The sequence below is a fragment of the Vigna angularis genome, chromosome 10 (assembly GCF_016808095.1).
Source record: "Vigna angularis cultivar LongXiaoDou No.4 chromosome 10, ASM1680809v1, whole genome shotgun sequence".
NCBI classification, from domain to species: domain Eukaryota; kingdom Viridiplantae; phylum Streptophyta; class Magnoliopsida; order Fabales; family Fabaceae; genus Vigna; species Vigna angularis.
In genome coordinates, this window is record NC_068979.1 from 8,892,020 (window position 1) to 8,911,421 (window position 19,402).

The window sequence follows — 19,402 nt, forward strand, 5'->3', positions numbered from 1 at the left end:
GCTCAACTAAAACTCGACTGATTTCAGAAAGACGCTTCCGCCTACTCGCCCCTTATGCTTTTAGTAAATATCTAATTGCATGCTATCTAACATATTTAAATGAAATGATGATAATATATGAGAAGAAACTAGATACATTTACATACAAGTGGACCAAGCTCTACATCAACAAACACTCATGCAGCAACAGGTGTACCACCTACACTAACTTAAACAAAGTTAACTACACAAGAATTGGTATTTAACTGCATGCTGAGTACACATGTTGAAGCAATATCTTTCTGATGAAGGGCCAAACAGAAGGAGGATAAATTGGGTAATGAGAACTGAACAAAGTTGGAAGCATAGAACATTGTTTCTTTGGTTATTTCCTTCTATCCTTTATAAGTTCTATGCGTTCCAATGTTTCCAGAACATCTTTCATGGGAGGACGTTTTCTATGGTCACGTTGAAGGCATTTAAGAGTTAAATGTGCTGCTTTCATTGTTGCCTTGGTTGAATACTGACCCTCTATTCTCTCATCCATTATGCTTTTCAACTTTCTTTTATCAGACAGAGAAGGCTTAGCCCATTCAATTAGATTCTGCTGCTCCAAGGGTCGGTTTCTATCAAGTGCCCGCAACCCTGTAAGAATTTCAAGCAGCACTACACCAAAACCATAAACATCACTCTTCACATACAAGTGTCCTGTTCCATCACAACACAACATATCAGAAACATAGGATCATCATCTGTTTCTTATGTTTCAACAAAGAAGTATCTTCACAAACTAACCAATTAACTATGTGTGTAGATATGATAATCACCTGTTGCAATGTATTCTGGAGCAGCATAGCCATATGTGCCCATGATCCTGGTAGTCACGTGTGAAACTCCCCCAGAAGGGCCTAATTTGGCCAAACCAAAATCTGAAATTTTTGCATTGTAATCCTACAAAAGATGAACAAACATTTGGTTAAAAATCAGATTCGTGCATTTAGAAGTCTTTTAGAAAAATTTATTCCAAGATAGCATTAACTCATAAACTTGGTATGCATCCAAGCCAGAAGTCAGACTTAATTTATTTTGGCTTCTATTTCTCATGGTAATGAAAAAAGTAGCATATATAAGAGAAATGCAAGAGAGGAAGAAGGTAAAAATAAGAAACCTCATCAAGTAGTATATTTGAGGCTTTGAAATCTCTGTATATGATTTGCTTTTCTGAGGTGTGTAAGAAAGCCAAGCCTCTAGCTGCACCAATAGCTATTTTGAGTCTGGTGTCCCAAGACAGTGGTTCTGTGTTCGTATTTCCTAATTGGAAACAAAAACACAAACATAATGAGCTAAATTCAAAACAAATCCATGACCAACAAATTTTATTACGTTAATGGTCTCAAGCTCATACTTCTAAAGAGATGATCCTCCAAGCTTCCCTTTGGCATGAACTCGTACACAAGTAGAAATTCCACATCGTCACAACAGTAACCCAAAAGCTTCACCAGGTTTTGGTGAGAAACTCTTCCTAAAAAATTGATTTCAGACTGCATTGTCATGTAAAACAGAGCAACATGTTACAAAATCATATAGCCTGGTTGGAATGGAATTTGTGCAAACTCAAAATTTTAAGCTTTTGTAGATAAGTGAGTACTTACAAAATATCCAATCAAACATAAAAGATGAATCGTAAACTAATAAAAAAATATGATATAAATGGTTGTTAGTTTTTAATAGATTAATGTTGCTTATAGAATAAAATTAATAATTTTTATTCACGTACTTTTTCTATTATCTGTATCACATTGTTTCTATAAGGAGGTTAATTTTTATGGAAAGAAAAGGGAAAAAGTTAAAAAAAAAAAAGCTGAAGTAACTTTTGAAAGTAAGACAGATTATGACTTCTTTTTCCCTCATTAACATGAGAAATTAAAATTGACTAAATAGCTTCTAATTTATTTTTAAAACTGCTATTATCGATATGAAATTCTGAAGTATTGTACACATCAATAATAAAGAAAAGAGAAATAACAATGTAAATAATATAAATCAGTTCAAAATAATATTAATATAAACAAATAGCTTAATTTCTTTATTTAATACTTGTCATCTTTCTAAGTGTACAGATAAAATAAAAGAGCAAAAAATAATATTTTTGCTATTCTTTAACCATTATCATGACAATAATTAATAAAAATGTTTTAAAAGCAGTATTTAATAAGATGTGTCTAATGCTTTCTTACTAGGCAGCAGTGTCTATCCCAATTTATTGACCATGTTTTAGCCTTTTATTAATTCAAACATGAGATTCCTCAAAAAAGTTATTAAAATGATTAGATTAGAAACATGAGTTGGTTAGGTTATAAAAAGATGAATAAAAATATAATGGTGTCATTAAAAAATTATGCTGTTGTTGATCATAATTGACCTTTATACTAAATTTTTCGATGAATCATCATGTTTCATTAATCAAAACCTCAACAACAAAGTGCTGTTTTTGCTGTCACAAACATTAGATGCAACTCCGTTACCACAATGCAGCATTATATTAATCAAAATTTAACATAGTCTGCACAAGAATCACAGAACACAGCACATGTGAATAGCTTGAAAAACCAGCAGAATAGAAAATTAAACTAACCTGCCACTCTCGAAATCCCTGCACGCTCTCTGAGTTCAATTTCTTAACAGCAACCACCATTCCAGATCCAGCTTTGGCTGGTGTCAATGTCTCCTCATGCAACCACCCTTTGTAAACTTTCCCAAAACCCCCTTCTCCAAGCAGTGTATCAGATCTGAAACCCTTGGTTGCAGCTTTCAGCTCTGCAAAATTGAACTGCTTCAAGTTCCTTGTTTCCACACTCGGAAACACAACGTTGTTCCCACTGATACTGCTAATGCTACTGCTTCCTCCATTAACACTTTCGCCTTCACGCCCTGAACCTGCTTGTGCCAACAAATCACATCAAATCACTGATTCTCTCTCAGTTTTTATATGAAGCTATAGAAATATGAAGCAGTGGTTACTTGCCAGAATAGTGAAGAGAATTAGAGGGTGTTTGGCGAGGAGCGCAGGAAGAAAAGCAGAGACCCATGTTGAGTGTTAATTAGTTAAATGGAGAATGAATTAATTGAGAAACCAAACAAGGACTTATGGGTGCCTAGGATTGAGGATGACTACATAAGATGGGTCGTTTCGTTAGTAATGAATGGATGTTGTTGAATTGGGTGGTATTTATAAGGCCTTGTTTGGCGTGTTTGTTTCGCGTTTAGCTTCACTCTCCGAATTCCCTTTTAAATATTGAAACCTTTTTATATTATAATCACGTTTTTGCCTTTCAAAAAGCAATAGGAAAATGATCACTATCGATTACTTGTTACATAACAGTGGACGCATGTGTTAATATCCTTAAAAACTTATTTAAAAAGAAACGTCATATGTTGATACCCTTATAAACTTATATATTATTATCGTACCACTACTTTTATTAATTTTTATTTAATAATTTGATTTATACTTTAATTAAATAACTGAATTAACATTATATAGGTTCTCAGATGGAGATAAGAACAAATATAGACTGTCAAAATATTTTTTTCCAAATTTATTATTGTTAGGTTGAATAGGTTTTTTTATTAAGTGTTGTTCTTTGAAGATCTAGGACCTTTCAAACTTTGTCAATTCCTTCTTTACATAGTTGGAAGCTTAAAGTAAGAAGTATTCAGTTTGTCTTCTTTTAGCATACTAATAAGACTGGTCCTGATTATCAAGATAAATGCACGATTTTGAAAAGAAATTTTCCAAATAATATTTATTATTTAAATAAATATTGGGAATAATATGGTACATGTAAAAGTTTTAATACATTAAGTTAAAATAATGTTTGCACTCATTTATTTATATATAGAACTTGCACTCATTTATTTATATATAGAACTCCAAAATAGAACTCCAACACGTATTTTTATATGTATGGATATATATTTTGGACGTAAAACTAAATATTAATGTATCGTAATATAATAACTTAAAAAACAATAAATTTTATTATAGTATAAGAGATATAATAAACTTAATAAATAATAAATTTCGTTATGATAAATTTTAGATAGGTCTGATTTTAAAAAGTAGATTTTAAATCTAATTTAACTTTTTGTAAAATTGATTTGTAAAATGAGATGACATCCATTTACATAATCTATCTATCTTATTTTTAATTGATATGAAATCTTCACAAATAATTTCTCTTTATTGGTGATGCGGGGAAGGAAGAATGATAGATACAGTAATCTTCATAAATAATATAAAATATAACAGAAACTATTTTCATCAATCTTATTTTCATGTGAAAGTATTGAATGAAGAGAAGTTTGATTTATCTTCCGTAACACTTTGTGAATTCTGGTAGATATAATTATCATAAAAAAATAAGATTAAGTATGTTTTTTTTTCTCTTTTAACTTTCAATGAAAATTAGAATTAATCTCATTTCGAAATTTTAAACCAATTTAGTCTTCATCATTAAAATTGCGTTGATGTAAACCTTTTAAGTAAATTTTGTTAAGTTTATTTAATGTTTTTATCAATTTAGTCATCATCTTTAAAAATGCATGAATTTAATTTTTTTAACCAAATTTTATTAAGTTTATTTAACGCTTCAAAAATATTTATTAATTAACATTAAATAAAAAATGTATTAAAAGGTATAAAGAACTCAAAAGTTATTATATGAAACATATCACTAAATAAACTTAATAAAAAAAAATTAAATCCACCGATTTCTAAACTTTAGATACTAAATTAAAAAAAAATTGAAAATAAAATAATTTCAATTTTTACATAAAATTAAGGGACAAAATTGTATTTAATCCTAAAAAATAATGTGAACTCCATGACCAAATAATTATATTATTTTGAAGAAAAAAACTAGACAAACTCAGAAAAGTTTGTGTGCTTTTAATGAATTTGTAGTGATGAAGAAAAAAATAGTAAGCTTTATATCAAGAAAAATAAAATAAAGGGTTGAGATAGAAAGTTTATAGCACTAATAAGGAACGGGAGACATGAAGTGAAAGTTGTTTAACTACATAGAAAACTTATTATTAGAGAAAGACTAAGTGTGAAAGCCAATAAAGTATATATATAACATTTTTCACATTTATTTTATTTGGAGGTCTGAAATGTGAGACCGTATTTAAAACATCGTAACTTAGTTAAACTCAAACTATTACCTCTGAGTTTAGCTTTTGCCAATAATTATCTTTAAGACATAAATTAAAAAGTGAACACAATTAAAAGTTATCTGTAAAAATTAATTAAAGCTTTCATTGAAAATAGGTTTAATAGGTTCGGAGGTCCCTATATTTGCGGGTTGGTTTCAATTGGGTCCTCCAAATTTGGAAGTGATCAATTGGGTCCCTAATTTAACAAAATTGAGTTAATAATATACTTTCCGTTAAATGCAATGGACGGCGTTAACTTTTTAAACAAGTGGCATGCTGAGGCATCATTTTATTTGCAGCTGGCACAGTTTGAGCTGAATACGTGTATTTTATATCATTTTAAATTGTAAGTAAGAAGCAATCTGGTGGTTTGAATTTTGAATTATTTGAGTGGTGGAATGCATGAAAAGAGTGGAAAGAGACGAAGATGTTGACGATTGTGAATGATTCCATTCGATGGTTTGAAATGCTGAGACTCACTTTATGTGAGAACTTTGAATGCTGAACAAAAGTCCCGTCCAAGTTTGCTTCGTTTTTAAATGTCTCAACGTTATCTCATACAAATAAAAATAATAAATCAGAACTGCTACATTTTTTTCATTTCAACAAAAAACATCAGAGTGAGTGGAAGCAGACTTTTCAAAATTTGAAGAAGAAGAAGAAGACGATGAAGATGGTGAGTGAAGTCTGAATTGAGAATCGAAGGAATTGCAAAGTGGAGAGATCGATCGATGAATGGAAGCGATGGTGTGGGAGGGAGTCATGGAACTCACCAAGTGGGCGCAGGAGAAGAAGACCGACCCTCTTTTGTGGTCAATTCAGGTCAGCGCCGCCCTCAACTCCGCCGGCGTCTCCCTCCCTTCCGTCGACCTCACACACTGTCTCATCTCCTACATCTGCTTCGACAACCACGTCCCCCTCGCCTGGAAGCTTCTCGAGAAAGCCATGGCCGTCAGAATCCTCCCTCCCTTGCTCGCCCTCTCCCTCCTCTCCACTCGCGTCCTCCCCCACCGCCACCTCCACCCCGCCGCCTACGCCCTCTACATCGACCTCCTCAATCGCCACGCCTTCTCCCTCTCGTCCAAGAATGGATCTATGAAGGATGTACTGAAATTAGGGATTTCGACAACGCTGGAAGGTGAAAAAAGAAAATTAGGGTTTAGGATTAGAAAGGAAAAGGAAATCTGAATGCAAATTAAAAATTGCAGAAATTGGTTGTTAACGTTGGATCTGGCATTTCATCTACATTAATAGTAACAACGCAAAATCTATCTCTTTTTTCCCTAAAATCTCAACAATCAAATAAGAGATTACTTTTCTGCTATGTCACGTATTAAGTTCAAACTATGCCACCTGGAAATAAAAAGATGCTCAGCATGTCACCTGTTTAAAAATTTAACGTCGTCTATTGCATTTAACGGAAAGGGTATTATTGACTCAATTTTGTTAAATTAGGGATCCAATTGATCACTTCCAAAATTGGAAGACCCAATTGAAACGAACCCGCAAATATAAAGACCTCCGAAACTATTAAACCTTGAAAATATTTAAGGCAGTTGATTGCAGGGAATAATTAAATAAAATATATTTAAGTGTGATACGTTTTTTTTATCTTTAATTGGCAAAAAGTGAGGTTAACAGTTTACAAGTGTACGTTCTCGGAAAAGAGGACGATAGAACACGTTGTAACCAAATTTGACCATTGACGCGGTTACCAGTGGCAGAGCAGCATTTTTGCATTTTCATATCATTTTTTATTTTTTTCAAATCTCTACCACGTGGGCCAATCAAAACGTGACACATGGAGTCAAAAGTTTGTAAAAAAAACGGTGTAACTATCATTATCCATGAAACATAAGAAGGTGTAACTATCATTATCCTTGAAACATAAGAAGCTCCATCGCTGCTTCGTTCACTATTTTTTTAACTTTTGGCGTATGTGCTCTTTATTTACTGTTTTTGTTATGGTCTGAAATCAACGACAAGGGCAATTGGATTTACACTTAATAAAATTAATTTAAATTTGACTCTAACTTTAACTTTATATTGAATAAAAATAAAAAAATTAAATATTTTGTTTTTATTATTTTGCTTTTATTATTTTGTTTAAAAATGAAGTCAAACATAATTTAAATATTTATTTTAATTATTTAAATATTCTTAAGGATAAAATCATAAAAAATAAAGTTTTAAAATAAATAATAGTATATTGTGATTAATCTAACGATATTATTTTACAAATATTATTTAAATAAACTTAAATTTGAACAATCAAAATTTTAATAAAGATTCGTAAATTTATCATTTTAAAATTTAAAATTAAAATATCCGTAAATTTATTATATAGATTTGACTCATAATGATTAATATTGGAATTCTCGCCTGCATTTCTTCTCCATAAAGGCCATCCTCTACAATGCAGAGTAACCTTTCATGGCTGTCGAAAGCCATTGTCAGTGTGGCTTCTTTTGTTTGAATTATCTTATGCTTTGTTTGTTTTTGTGAATTTATGGATTATAAGAAAATTAAAGTGAGATTATTTTTGTTTAAAACATTTATCTAAAACTAGCTTAAACTTGAATTTTATCCAGTTTAATATATATAAAAAATTATCAATAGTGAATAATTATTTGTTAAATTCAATTTTTTTATATATGATTATTTATAAACAATGAATAATTGATTATAAATCAATATTGTAGTAAAAAAATCAATTTGAGTTGTCTTAATTAACTAGGTGTAGATTTTATAAGATGAAACTAGTTTAAAAATTTTAAAACTATTTTGTGTTCTTGATTTTATTTTTATTTATTGTCTCTACTTTTTGTTGGTTTTTTTGCTCGTTAATTATTGTACTGAAATTCTCCTATCATCAATACTTTTAAACATAATTTTCTTTGAAATATATAAAGAACTTTTTCAACCAGTTTCGCCTTGCCGTATTTTTAGTCCTTCTTTATTTTACATTTGAGACCTTTAACTGTGTTTACATATCTTAGACATTCAATTCTGTTAAAAAAGAGAATTGATATTTATCATTGTTTGTTTGTTATGAATGTAGTTGAGTTCTTACTCCATTCTTGATATTGGTGTTGTTAAAATTAAAATACTTAATATTATTATTATTCTTATCATTCTTGATCTTTGTTTTATTGTGATTTTTATTTTTCAAAATTATTTTATTAAAATTTAAAATAATAAGAGAATGAAGAAAGTTTTTTTCATTATATGAATATCTTAGAGATCTCACATAATTAAAAAGAATGGAGGGCAAAAGTACATATTAATTTGGCCCTTATGATCCATAAAACAGTAAAAATAATCTGAAAAATAGTGTTGTTTTGTAACTGTTTGTACAAGCATCTAACCTAATTATCCATTCAGAAAAGAGAATGCGACTAAGTGTTAGTATATGAAAACTAATGGAAATTGTTGATAGTTGGGAAATGTTTGGTTCTTTTCCTCGTTCTAAGTTTGATAGCTTGGATGGTTTCCAATGTGTGTAGAACTTGTTGCATAGAAGGACGTAGTTTAGGGTCAGTTTGAAGGCATTTTAGAGTAAGCCGTGCTGCTTTGAGTGCTGCATTTGTTGAATACTGACCTACAATCTTCTCATCCATAATATCACTTTTCAACTTACTTTTATCAGACAGATAAGGCTTAATCCATTCAACCAGATTCTGCTGCCCTGAAGGCCGCTTTTGATCAAGTGCTCTCATCCCTTTCAGCATTTCAAGCAGCACCACACCAAATCCATAAACATCACTTTTCACATATAGGTGACCTGTTTAACCAAACAAACACCCTTCATATATATATAATCACAGTAACATCAAATTAACTGCTTCTTATCTTTCAATAATCACCTGTTGCAATGTATTCTGGAGCAGCATAACCATATGTTCCTATGATTCTCGTTGTCACGTGTGAATCTCCCGCAGAAGGGCCTAGTTTCGCCAAACCAAAATCTGATATTTTCGCGTTGAATTCCTGCAACCACAAAACTTATACTTTTACTCTCTTTTTAAGGGTAACGGTAAAACATAATATAATGTTGTCGATACATTCCTTAATTGTGTGTAGAATTAATAATAATATAAATTATACAGAATATAAAACATAGATGTAACTTTTTAATGTTTGTGTTTTTCATAAGAGATAGAGTTTTCCTATGCACGTAGCAAAAAGTTGCTTTAAAGGGTTTAAAGAACTGTATCCAAGTTCATGAAAGGAAACATAGGAAGAAGGTTAAATGAATGAATATATAAGGAAATATGATGTTGATTGTTCTGAGGTACATGCACGATAAATATTTGTCAGTATTAAAAGATATATCAGAAATTTTGTCACTTTAAACATTGTGTGTCATACTAAATATACATGTGACAATAAAAATATTTCAATAAAAAAAAACTATAGAATTAACATTGTTAGCAATTTTTTTAAAAGCGAAATTTAATTAAGATATTTTTTTCAAAAATTAAGATATAATTGATATTTAAAAAAAAAACAACTTAAATCTTTTCTATCAAAAAGGAGAACAGTGAATAAGTCTTTAATATAATATATATCCAAATTCATAAAGTTGCCATTTATCCCAACAAAAGGCAGTAAGTTTAGGAGCATAACGCGATTAACAGTTACTTTTACATTATGTTTAACGTGATCATATATCTTAAACCTGGATCTTAAATGAGAAAGCAAAAAACACACTGTATATATATAAATTGATTTTGATTTCTCATGATAAGGAGAAATGCGGAACAAGACGAAAGATTGGAAAAACAAACCTCATCAAGTAATATATTGGAGGCTTTGAAATCTCTGTATATGATTTGCTTATCTGAGGTGTGCAAGTAAGCCAAACCCCGAGCTGCACCAATAGCTATTTTCAGTCGAGTGTCCCAAGACAAAGGTTCTGTGTTAGTATTTCCTATTTTTGGAAAAAGAAACAAAAACAAAGAAAATGAGCTAAAAACTCAAACAAAATCCATGGCAAACAAATTTGATTTAATATTAACATATTTCAATCGTCTAAAGTTCATACTCCAAAATAGATGAGTCTCCAAGCTTCCCTTTGGCATGAATTCGTACACAAGGAGAAATTCCACGTCGTCACAGCAGTAACCCAAAAGCTTCACCAGGTTTGGGTGAGAAACTGTTCCCAAAAACGTGATTTCTGACTGCATTATCATATATAACCAGACCAAGATGCTGCAGTGTCAGATATTGGAATCTTACAAGAACTAGTGCTTAGATTCTTCTTGTTTACTTAATTTATAATAATAGAAAATAAGATAGAAAAAATGTTATAATTTACAAAATTAGTTTTTGGTTAAAGAAAGTACGTGAATATGGATAAAAGTTATTATCAATTTCAACCTTGAAAGAGAAGTGTATAGGGTAGTTTGGTTAACTGTGAAGGGTTGACTTTTGGGCATGGTATCGCTATCAGAAAACAATGAAAGTGAGTACTTTTTTAGCCCTTTATTCACGCCTAAGACCAAGACCTAGTTTTCATATAATCTTATAAATATATAAGAGCATTTAAACCAGTTTGTAAAAACTAATGTTGCAGATAATTTACTGAGGTTTCTGTTTAAGTGAAATCAGGCCAAACTCTGTGGAAGATATATTTAACAAATGAAAAAGCAATGGAAAAGGTGGAAGAGAGTGGAAAAGAAACCAACCTGCCACTCCTGGAGGCCCTGCATACTTTCGGGATTCAACTTTTTGATAGCTACCATGATTCCAGAACCAGCTTTGGTTGGTGTCAGAGTTTTCTTATGCAACCATCCTTTGTAAACTTTCCCAAAACCTCCTTCTCCAAGCAACGCATCTGACTTGAAACCCTTTGTAGCTGCTTTCAGCTCTGCGAAACTAAACTCCTTCAACTTCCTCATTTCCAAACTCGGAAAAACAATGCTATTACTGTTGCTATTACTCCAACCACTGCTGCTTCCGACAACCCCAGACTCCTCCGAAACTTCACGCTTTCCTTCCAGGCTCCCCAAGGATACTGTCAAGTCCCTACTCCCACGCGCTGAACCTGAATCATGTCAAAAATCGTGCTTTTCGTTTCGGTTTTGGTGTATATATACAAAAAATAAAGAGTATTTATAGACTATACTATAGACAGTGTTCTGTGTAATGAGAAAAAAAATGAAAACCTTGAGGGGATGTGGAGTTGGGCGAACGGTGGGCACCGGGGGACGAAAAACAGACACCCATGTTTATTGAATTAGAAAGGAAGAATAATGTTGAGGATTAGAAGATTATAAGAGAGAAGAAGAAGAAGTAGCAGCAGCAACAGTCACGTAACTTTGACATTGAAGATACTGGTGAGTTGACAAATTTATATTCGAGTTTTCCGTGTTGAGCACGCGTTAACTCAACCTTTTACACACACTATGCAAAGTCTGCGTTTTCGGAAGCATTTAGCTGACCCAATACAATAATACACGCAACGCAAGACCTTCATTTTACTCATTATTTAATACTTTAATCTAATTTTGTGTATTATTTCGTTATGACTGTGATTTGTTAGTTCTTTTTTGACAGATTAAATGTAATGTTTTTATTTCTTTATTTATGAATATATATATATATATATATAATTCATATTTTATGCTATAAGTGTTATATATTATACGATGTTACATATTTTTAAAATGGGATAAGCTTGTAATTTAATGATATTAATTATTATAGTTTCATTTGTGAGGATGATAGTATGTGTTCAATAAATTATGGAAAATTTTATGAAACTTTCATTAAAAAAAGTAGAAGTAAAAATGATATATAAATTAAAATATTTGATGTATAAAGAGACAAGTCTTTTGATATGTTAAATAATAAAAATATTTAATCATCCTTTTAAATCACATTCTGTTGTCTTTATCATTACTATGAGACACATTCTATTATCTTCATTCTGTAGACGGTGGTGGATAGTTTACATAGAAAATTTGACAAGTGTCTGAATTCGATTTGTAGTCTTATTTTCAGAAACCTCAACTTGCATGCATGTTTTGATCAAAATCAAGAACATGTAATCATGGAGCTTATCTTATTTCCTTGGGACCACAAAACAACACAACCACAAATTTCTAAGATATTTATAGCATCATTATGTGGTCTCACTTTTGCTGTTCTTAATTAGTTATAATATTCCATAAACATTTGTTCTCCTTCTTGAGGGGACGAAACTCATTTGGGGAATTGAATGTATATATTACGACAAATCAAGCAGTGGCATTCTTAATTTATATATAATAATTTAACTAAGGGTTAAAAAAAATACCCATTGAGTTATGTCCTATTTATTATCTTGTTTAGAAGACCTTTTGAATTATTTCCTGTGACTCCTAATTATCTAAATGTATCATATTATATTAAAAAAACATCCAAATATTGTTGATTTAAATTAATAAATAATAAACTTTATTTAATGATTTTACAAAGAAACCTATTTTTGAATTAATATAAAATAATTTTTAATATTATTATTAATTTCTAATTGTTAGAATGAAAATGCTAATATTATTGAATTCATATATCTTGTTTAGCTCGACTATTTTCCTAATTGCTTGAGTTCATCACAATTATATTTATAAATATAATTGGAACTTTTGTTTGATATATGGAAATTTTACTTGATTCTAAAAAGAAAAAAGAAAAAAAAACAGCTGCACCGCACACACTACAAGCAGCACAACAACTTGAGAGAGCGAACAACGCAAAAGGTTAACATCATTGGGGTTTTTTTCGTCGAAGGAGGAAGTTAACTAGAATGTGGTCTTCCGCGGAACAAAACATGGACTCCAAATAACGTGTTTTGTCTCACTATATTTGTTTATTCGTAGATCCAAATCATCGTCGCGGAAAGTGCTGCATAAACATCTACAAAAAACAAATCAAGTTAGTGGACAGAGACACATCAAATACGACACGCCCGCATAGCATTATCCTTAACTTTGAATTTAACCAATCAAAGTGGCTATCAGTTTTTGCTGCAATGCAATGTAAGCAAGCGCACGTACCTATGACAGCTTCGTGGAAATTAAGAATATCATCATTCATGTATAAGACCCAACTCAATCAAATGGAACCTTTCATGAGTGTTTTGCTTTATACATCACCTAACACCTGAAGCGATGAGATTGGCTAAACAAAGTGCTTTCAACCCAAAACAACTCCTAGTTGCCTGTTTTCCAAAACTGCTTAAGTATGATCCACGTTCATCAAATTTTAATGCTTTCCGGGTCAACGTTAGAGTAATAAATCTTATAATTATACAATCAGAACTGTAGAAGCAATGATTAAGAGGGGAAAAAAAGACAAAAGGGAATTGAACACTTCCTTTGGATATTGAAATCTATATATAAGTCAAAAGTAAATTTCTGAGGGTCAAAATGCCCTGTTAGAAGGGGTGTAGAGGTTTCAACTTTCATCTCATTCTACAACGTGAGAACTATGGTTTATGTTGCTCTTTCATTCTTTACATTGTGCTATGTGTTGGATACTGTAGAATTATGTTTTCCAACAGCTCTTGCTCTGTGTCTTCTCTTGAAAACATCTTGCCTGAACCTCTTTGTTTCGGTTTGAATGTCCATGAAGGGCTTCTTCTCTATGTTTTCCTTTTCACACTCCAACATCCTTTGTCTCTTGGCCACTGCCATTGCTGCTTCCATGTCCTCCAATTCTTGGCTCTTTGCCTCTTCCTGCATGTGTTCCACCTTTGTCAATCAGTCAATGTTGCCTAAATACAAACCATTTTTTATTATCTGTGTTGGAGGAGTTCAAAATTCAATAGAACTCGAGATTACAACGTTGGCAAAATTTAAGTATTTTACTCAAAAGGGAAGCACAAAAGTAGACGAAACAGAACGCAAAGATTTATAGATCAAATGGGAACATAAAACTAATCAACAAAATTATGCGCTAATGTCAAAGTTCACCTATCTACCGAAGACTATACATATAATACTTAATTTCAAATGAACTCGATATATTGAATGTGATAGATTTGACCAAAACTATAACAAAATTTTGCAGAATAATGCTTCAAAGTGCACTTCAGCATGCTTTCAGTTTCACCCATTCCATGTCTTCAAAATGTGAAAACTAACATTGTGGATTGAACCTTAAACAAGATATCAACTGATATTGAATCAAATAAGATCAATCATGTTGGCTACCGATCTCCACTCACTCCCTCATTATAATAATATCAGTTCAAAATACGATTAGTTATATTTCAAATAATAAGATTAGTTGAACAAGTAGGTTGCATGCACTTCAACGAAATTACGCTGATGTTCAAATAAATAAAGTTCAAGTAGGGGCTGTAAATGAATAAAATATTTCTTGAAATGAGTAAGCAATCAGAATACAGAGTGTTAAAGTTCATCAAATTAGAAAGGCGAAGCAAGAAGGAAGGACCTGAAGATCATGAATGAGACTATCAAGTGACTTGATCTTCCTATGAGGCCAGCGGGGAATACCAAATTCTCTGCACTTTCTCTTGAGAACAGTAAGCCCAACATTTAGATTTCTTGATGCTTCTACGATTGGCATACCAAAGTACTGGACCAAATCTGATAAGGAAATTTTTGCTACCAGGTCACTGGGTGCCCTCTTTTTTTTCCCTAGCAAACCTGCAAACTCACTCCTCATCTGTTAGATATAAATCATTATGCATCGCATTATTAACTCAACATTAGAAAGCTTCACATAGGAAACTTTTTTTTATTTTTGGTGCCCAACTAATCCTAGTCAAGCTCAGTGATTTCATTTAAGGAGGTGAAGCAAATGTCACTTTGCAAAGTACGTGCTGCACTAAAATATATAGTATCCAAAATTCCTTTTTAATAGATGAAGTGCATACAAATAATGAGCTGCTGGAACAAAGGGAATGGCATCAAAATTGGGAGCAACATGGTATACACTCCATCAGTGCAATCATCTGAGAGGATTCATATATTTTATTAGCAATTCAGAACCGTAGATTTAAGTTACAACTTATGACAACAATATAGTCATGATAGTAAACACTTGAACTTCAATATACTGTAACACTTAGGTTTCACCAAGCGAATCTAAAGATTCAATATGTCCATATAGTAGCAAAGCTGCAGAAAAAACTGCAAGAGTGTTGACGGAACCTGGTGAACTTTCAACATCTGTCTCATTGTCTAGTAACTCAGACTCATCTTCTTCGTAAGGAAGATAATTGAGATCCTGATCAAGAACGGGAAAGACTTTTTCTGATGGTTGGAAATTGTTGCTGTTCCCTTGACATTCTTCCCCTGTAGATCCTAGAGTTGTATCTTTGTCTTCCTCCTTCCTGTCCAACTTGTATATCACGTGGAGATCATGGAGCAAGTTTGGAACCATCTGAAGCTTTGGGTTTCTGAAAACTCAAAATGAATAATAAGAGTGAGTTAGATAAATGATAAGTTACTTCGTAGAAGTACTCAAAAACAAAATGGAGAAGCCTAGAAAATTTTAAATTTGTAAATGTGGTGCCGCAGTTGTGTAGAGAGATATTTTGGAGTCATACAATTGTCAAGGTTGTGATCACCTGAAGTTTATGATACAGTGAAATAGGGATTTCAAGATAAGGCTGTTAAGAAAATAGGGATTTCATATCAAACACAACAACAGTGCTCAAAATGCATGCATAATTATGCAATTTGCAGATAATGTCATTCCAGACAAAAAAGAATTGGACTGTGGTATTTCAATGAAATCCAGAAAATCCAATAGGCTTTTTACTCAACTATGAATATGAAGACAATGAATAAATGATGTTTAAAACCCAGTAAGGGAAAACAGTATAAAACATGGATATTTGGAAGTTCATATTAAAAAAATAGGAGATAAGTCTTAGAGTATTTTAGAGCGAAAAGAAAAGTTAAGGAGAGTTAAAATATGAAGTTACCTGTTTCCAGAAATTAAAGGTACTAAGGGATACCTTCCCCTCAAATTGATATTATAGAGAAAGTTATGAAAAATACCCTTTTTCTAAGAACATACAGTACATGTTTCGATATCACCTTGTCCTCTTCAATTTGAAGGGTAAAAAATAAACTTTTTGTGAGGGGGATGGAGATTGGAGAGGCATTGGTCTACTCTATTCCATTCCTTTTCTTTAAAATTTAAATAAAATGCAAAGCATATATTCAAGTATTTCAGCTTCATACATAAAGTATCAACTTTATTCTTGATTCCCTTTCCTCCTCAAAGTGTAAACAAGGAAGTATTAGTTATTCTTTTATGTCCCAGTAAACCAGTTATATAAATATAATATTTCCAAAGGAAAGATAAATCTGAATGCCATATTAGAAAATGGTTAAGTGAACATATCACATTGTCTTACCACAGGAAGACAAGAAAATTCTGATAGATGGAAAAGAAAATTCTGATAGATGGAAAAGAAAATTCTACAAGAAGATCTGTGCATGCATCTCCAATTTTTGGGTGGTTGGAGGAAAGGGCATCCCCAGTTTTCACCTTTAAAACCCATCTACGTTTCTTTTTCAGTAAAAGCAAACATCAGTTGCTTCATCCAAAGATGCTGTCACTTACTAAACTTTGCTTATTCTAGTATGAAGCATTAGATTTGTTCTGTTTGTTATGCATCTAACCAGTAAAATAGCATTAATGCCATTCCCACTTAAGACTCTCAGAACACTTTATAACATCATTCGCAAAGTCTCACACTTCTCTATCTTCTTTCCCTGTATCTCCTTTTGTTGTGAGAATTATAAATGAAAATACCATCACTCATAGGGACTATAAAAAGCTAGGGGAATATATTTTCTAAATTTAATATCAGTCCATGGGCATTTCACTTCCTGCTATTTCAACTTTTCCTGCTCTAGAATAATTAGCGACTAACTGCCACATACATACATAAAGAAATTTGGGGACACTACCAGAGTTTTCTACTCCAATAAACTGGACTTGTAAATGAAATTGGATCTTTTAAGAAAGGATGTGTCATGAGAAGGAAAAAAACTGTTACTAGGAAGTGACCCACCATTTCTTGTGAAGAGGTCTGCCAGTTATATGTCAAAGAGTTTAATACCTTTCACTCTAACAAGTGAAGAGAACATCTAGTGAAGAAAAACAGAGAATTCACATCCCTCTCCTTTATCATTTATAAGTTTACAACCCAAAAGTAGCCTTTGGTTAGAATGCATGTATCAATCCAATTTAACACATTACAAAATTTTGACTCTCGATTTTCAAATGTGATTGATTTAAGGTGGGGAAATCTTGTTGAGCTCTCTAAGAGCTTAGTACATAATCATCTATTCAAAGGGACCAATTCCAATTCACTAGATGGAAGTGTTCTATTATTCAAAGGACCAAACAAGGCTAACTATGTAGGACTTATGCAAGGCTTTAGACTACGATTCGGGGATACAATTTTTGTTGGGAATCCTTGATGTGACAAAAATCGGCCACACCAGCTGCGATCATGATCTTAATGGATCAAAAACTTGCCCATTTCTGCCCCAGACTGTTTTTCAAAACCTTGGGACTAATGTCAAATTGCTGAACGCTAACACAATTGTGATGAAAATGACTCCAAAACTAGCCAATTTCTGCTGCACACCCTTTCTCAAAACCTAGGGATTAATGCGAAATTGCAGACAAATATGGCATGCAGCCGGAATTGTGACCACATTGACTCCAAAACTTGCTGATTTCTGCTGCAGACCTTTTTTTGAACCTCAGGACTAATGTCAAAGACAAACATGGGCTAAGAAGATATACCTTGAGACCAACAAAAGCGGAGGAATGCGGCAAAATCGAGGAGTGTGATCATCATGAAATGCAAAGATACAAAGCCACACTCCATTCTTGTACCCTTGGAACACTTGAGAAACATGGGATTTCACAAATTTAAGAATTGGGGTAGCCTGCATTTCCACATAGGATCCACACTCTGAAAACAAAAACTCCCTCTCAACTGCCCTTTCCTCTTCATCCCCTTGCCGGTACACATGCAGGCTCCTCATCAACTCTGCAATCCACACACCCCCACAACAGAAATAGACAAATAAATAACGAAATTTCAGCACCCCACAAAGAAAAATCATTTCTTTGTATAAAAAACAAAACATGTGATGAAAATAACAAGTAAGAAAAATCTGATGGCTTGTGATATGACCTGGTTGGACGGTGTTATTGAAGAGTAGTAAGTTGGTGAGCAAAGTGGTATTGTTGGTCGGCGAGGAATCCATGAAGAGATGGAAGATGGCATGAGAATGTGAAATGAGTAATGGGTAAGAAGAAGCATGAAGCGTGGACTGATAGAAGGATGCAAAAACCAGCTTTTTAAGTGCAAGGTTGCATGATCTTCCGCTTTTTTCGTTGGTTTCGGATCAGTTTAGAATCATGCCCAGCTAAAATAAGGTACTTTTTTTCTCTTTAGTCTTTTTCTTTTGTCACTTCCTCACTCTTCTTTTTCTCTTCATTTATTTTTCTTCACCTTTTTTGTTCTCTCCTTTTAGAAGTAAATTTATTGTCTAACCGCTCAATGGTAATACCTTTTTTCTTTTTCTTTTTTCATTTCTGAAAATTTATATTTATTTTAAGAATAAAATACTTCAAGTATTATTTTCAATATTTATATTTGAAAAATATATATTTTTATATTTTATATGATTAGTAATTTTTTTTTATCTTAGAATACTATGATCATTGACGGTTTCGCATCAACTAAGTCTAATTATAATATAAAAACAGATACAAGTATAATTTCATAAGTTACTTTTATGGGATAGGGTTAAGTTTAAGATTTCTTTCCTAAATTTGTAATATAATTTATTCTAAAATTCTTAAAAGAATTAATGAATATCTAATTCATGTATTAAGTGTAATCTGCATAATAAATGTATTAAAAAATATTTCATCATAGTAACATTATTTATAAATCTAATTTATTTTGAAATTTTGAATTAAATAAGATAAGAAATAAAACTCATTAACCATAATTAGAATAAAGAATACAATTGTTTTTATAAAATAAATAGATCAAGACTATTTTTTATTAAAGAATTTGAAACATCTAAAATATAGTTTATTTTTATTTTTATTTTCATGATATTATGATTTTAAAATATTAAAAAAAACATTTTCTGTTAAAGATATTTATACAAGTTATTTAACATTAAAACAGTATTTTAGT

The 19,402-nt window shown here is 31.8% G+C and overlaps 3 protein-coding genes across 5 annotated transcripts; all 3 read right to left on the reverse strand.

Annotated features, from left to right (window-relative positions):
- Positions 1–92: 92 nt before the first annotated feature.
- Positions 93–3,185, reverse strand: LOC108335766 (probable serine/threonine-protein kinase PIX13). Its single transcript, XM_017571909.2, has 6 exons — positions 3,005–3,185; positions 2,615–2,916; positions 1,385–1,520; positions 1,148–1,290; positions 807–930; positions 93–687 (listed from the first exon to the last, which is right to left on the reverse strand). Exons 1-6 carry the CDS (start codon positions 3,066–3,068, stop codon positions 365–367), a joined length of 1,092 nt encoding a protein of 363 aa, XP_017427398.1. The 5' UTR covers positions 3,069–3,185; the 3' UTR covers positions 93–364.
- A 5,206-nt stretch (positions 3,186–8,391) lies between these two features.
- On the reverse strand, positions 8,392–11,543 carry LOC108335903 (probable serine/threonine-protein kinase PIX13). 2 transcript variants are annotated; one of them, XM_017572108.2, is made up of 6 exons: positions 11,367–11,543; positions 10,887–11,245; positions 10,244–10,379; positions 9,987–10,129; positions 9,063–9,186; positions 8,392–8,980 (listed from the first exon to the last, which is right to left on the reverse strand). In XM_017572108.2, the coding sequence occupies exons 1-6, from the start codon at positions 11,425–11,427 to the stop codon at positions 8,616–8,618; spliced, it is 1,188 nt and encodes a 395-aa protein (XP_017427597.1). In that variant the 5' UTR covers positions 11,428–11,543; the 3' UTR covers positions 8,392–8,615. The 2 variants fall into 2 exon arrangements, with proteins under 2 accessions (XP_017427597.1, XP_052725793.1); XM_052869833.1 differs by lacking the exon at positions 11,367–11,543 and having other exon boundaries at positions 10,244–11,017.
- Positions 11,544–13,538: 1,995 nt separating this feature from the next.
- On the reverse strand, positions 13,539–18,654 carry LOC108335904 (protein RKD5). Of its 2 annotated transcripts, none has more exons than XM_017572109.2 (5): positions 18,383–18,651; positions 17,986–18,235; positions 15,363–15,610; positions 14,641–14,855; positions 13,539–13,919 (listed from the first exon to the last, which is right to left on the reverse strand). In XM_017572109.2, the coding sequence occupies exons 1-5, from the start codon at positions 18,453–18,455 to the stop codon at positions 13,707–13,709; spliced, it is 999 nt and encodes a 332-aa protein (XP_017427598.1). In that variant the 5' UTR covers positions 18,456–18,651; the 3' UTR covers positions 13,539–13,706. The 2 variants fall into 2 exon arrangements, with proteins under 2 accessions (XP_017427598.1, XP_052725794.1); XM_052869834.1 differs by having other exon boundaries at positions 13,845–13,957; positions 18,383–18,654.
- Positions 18,655–19,402: the final 748 nt, after the last annotated feature.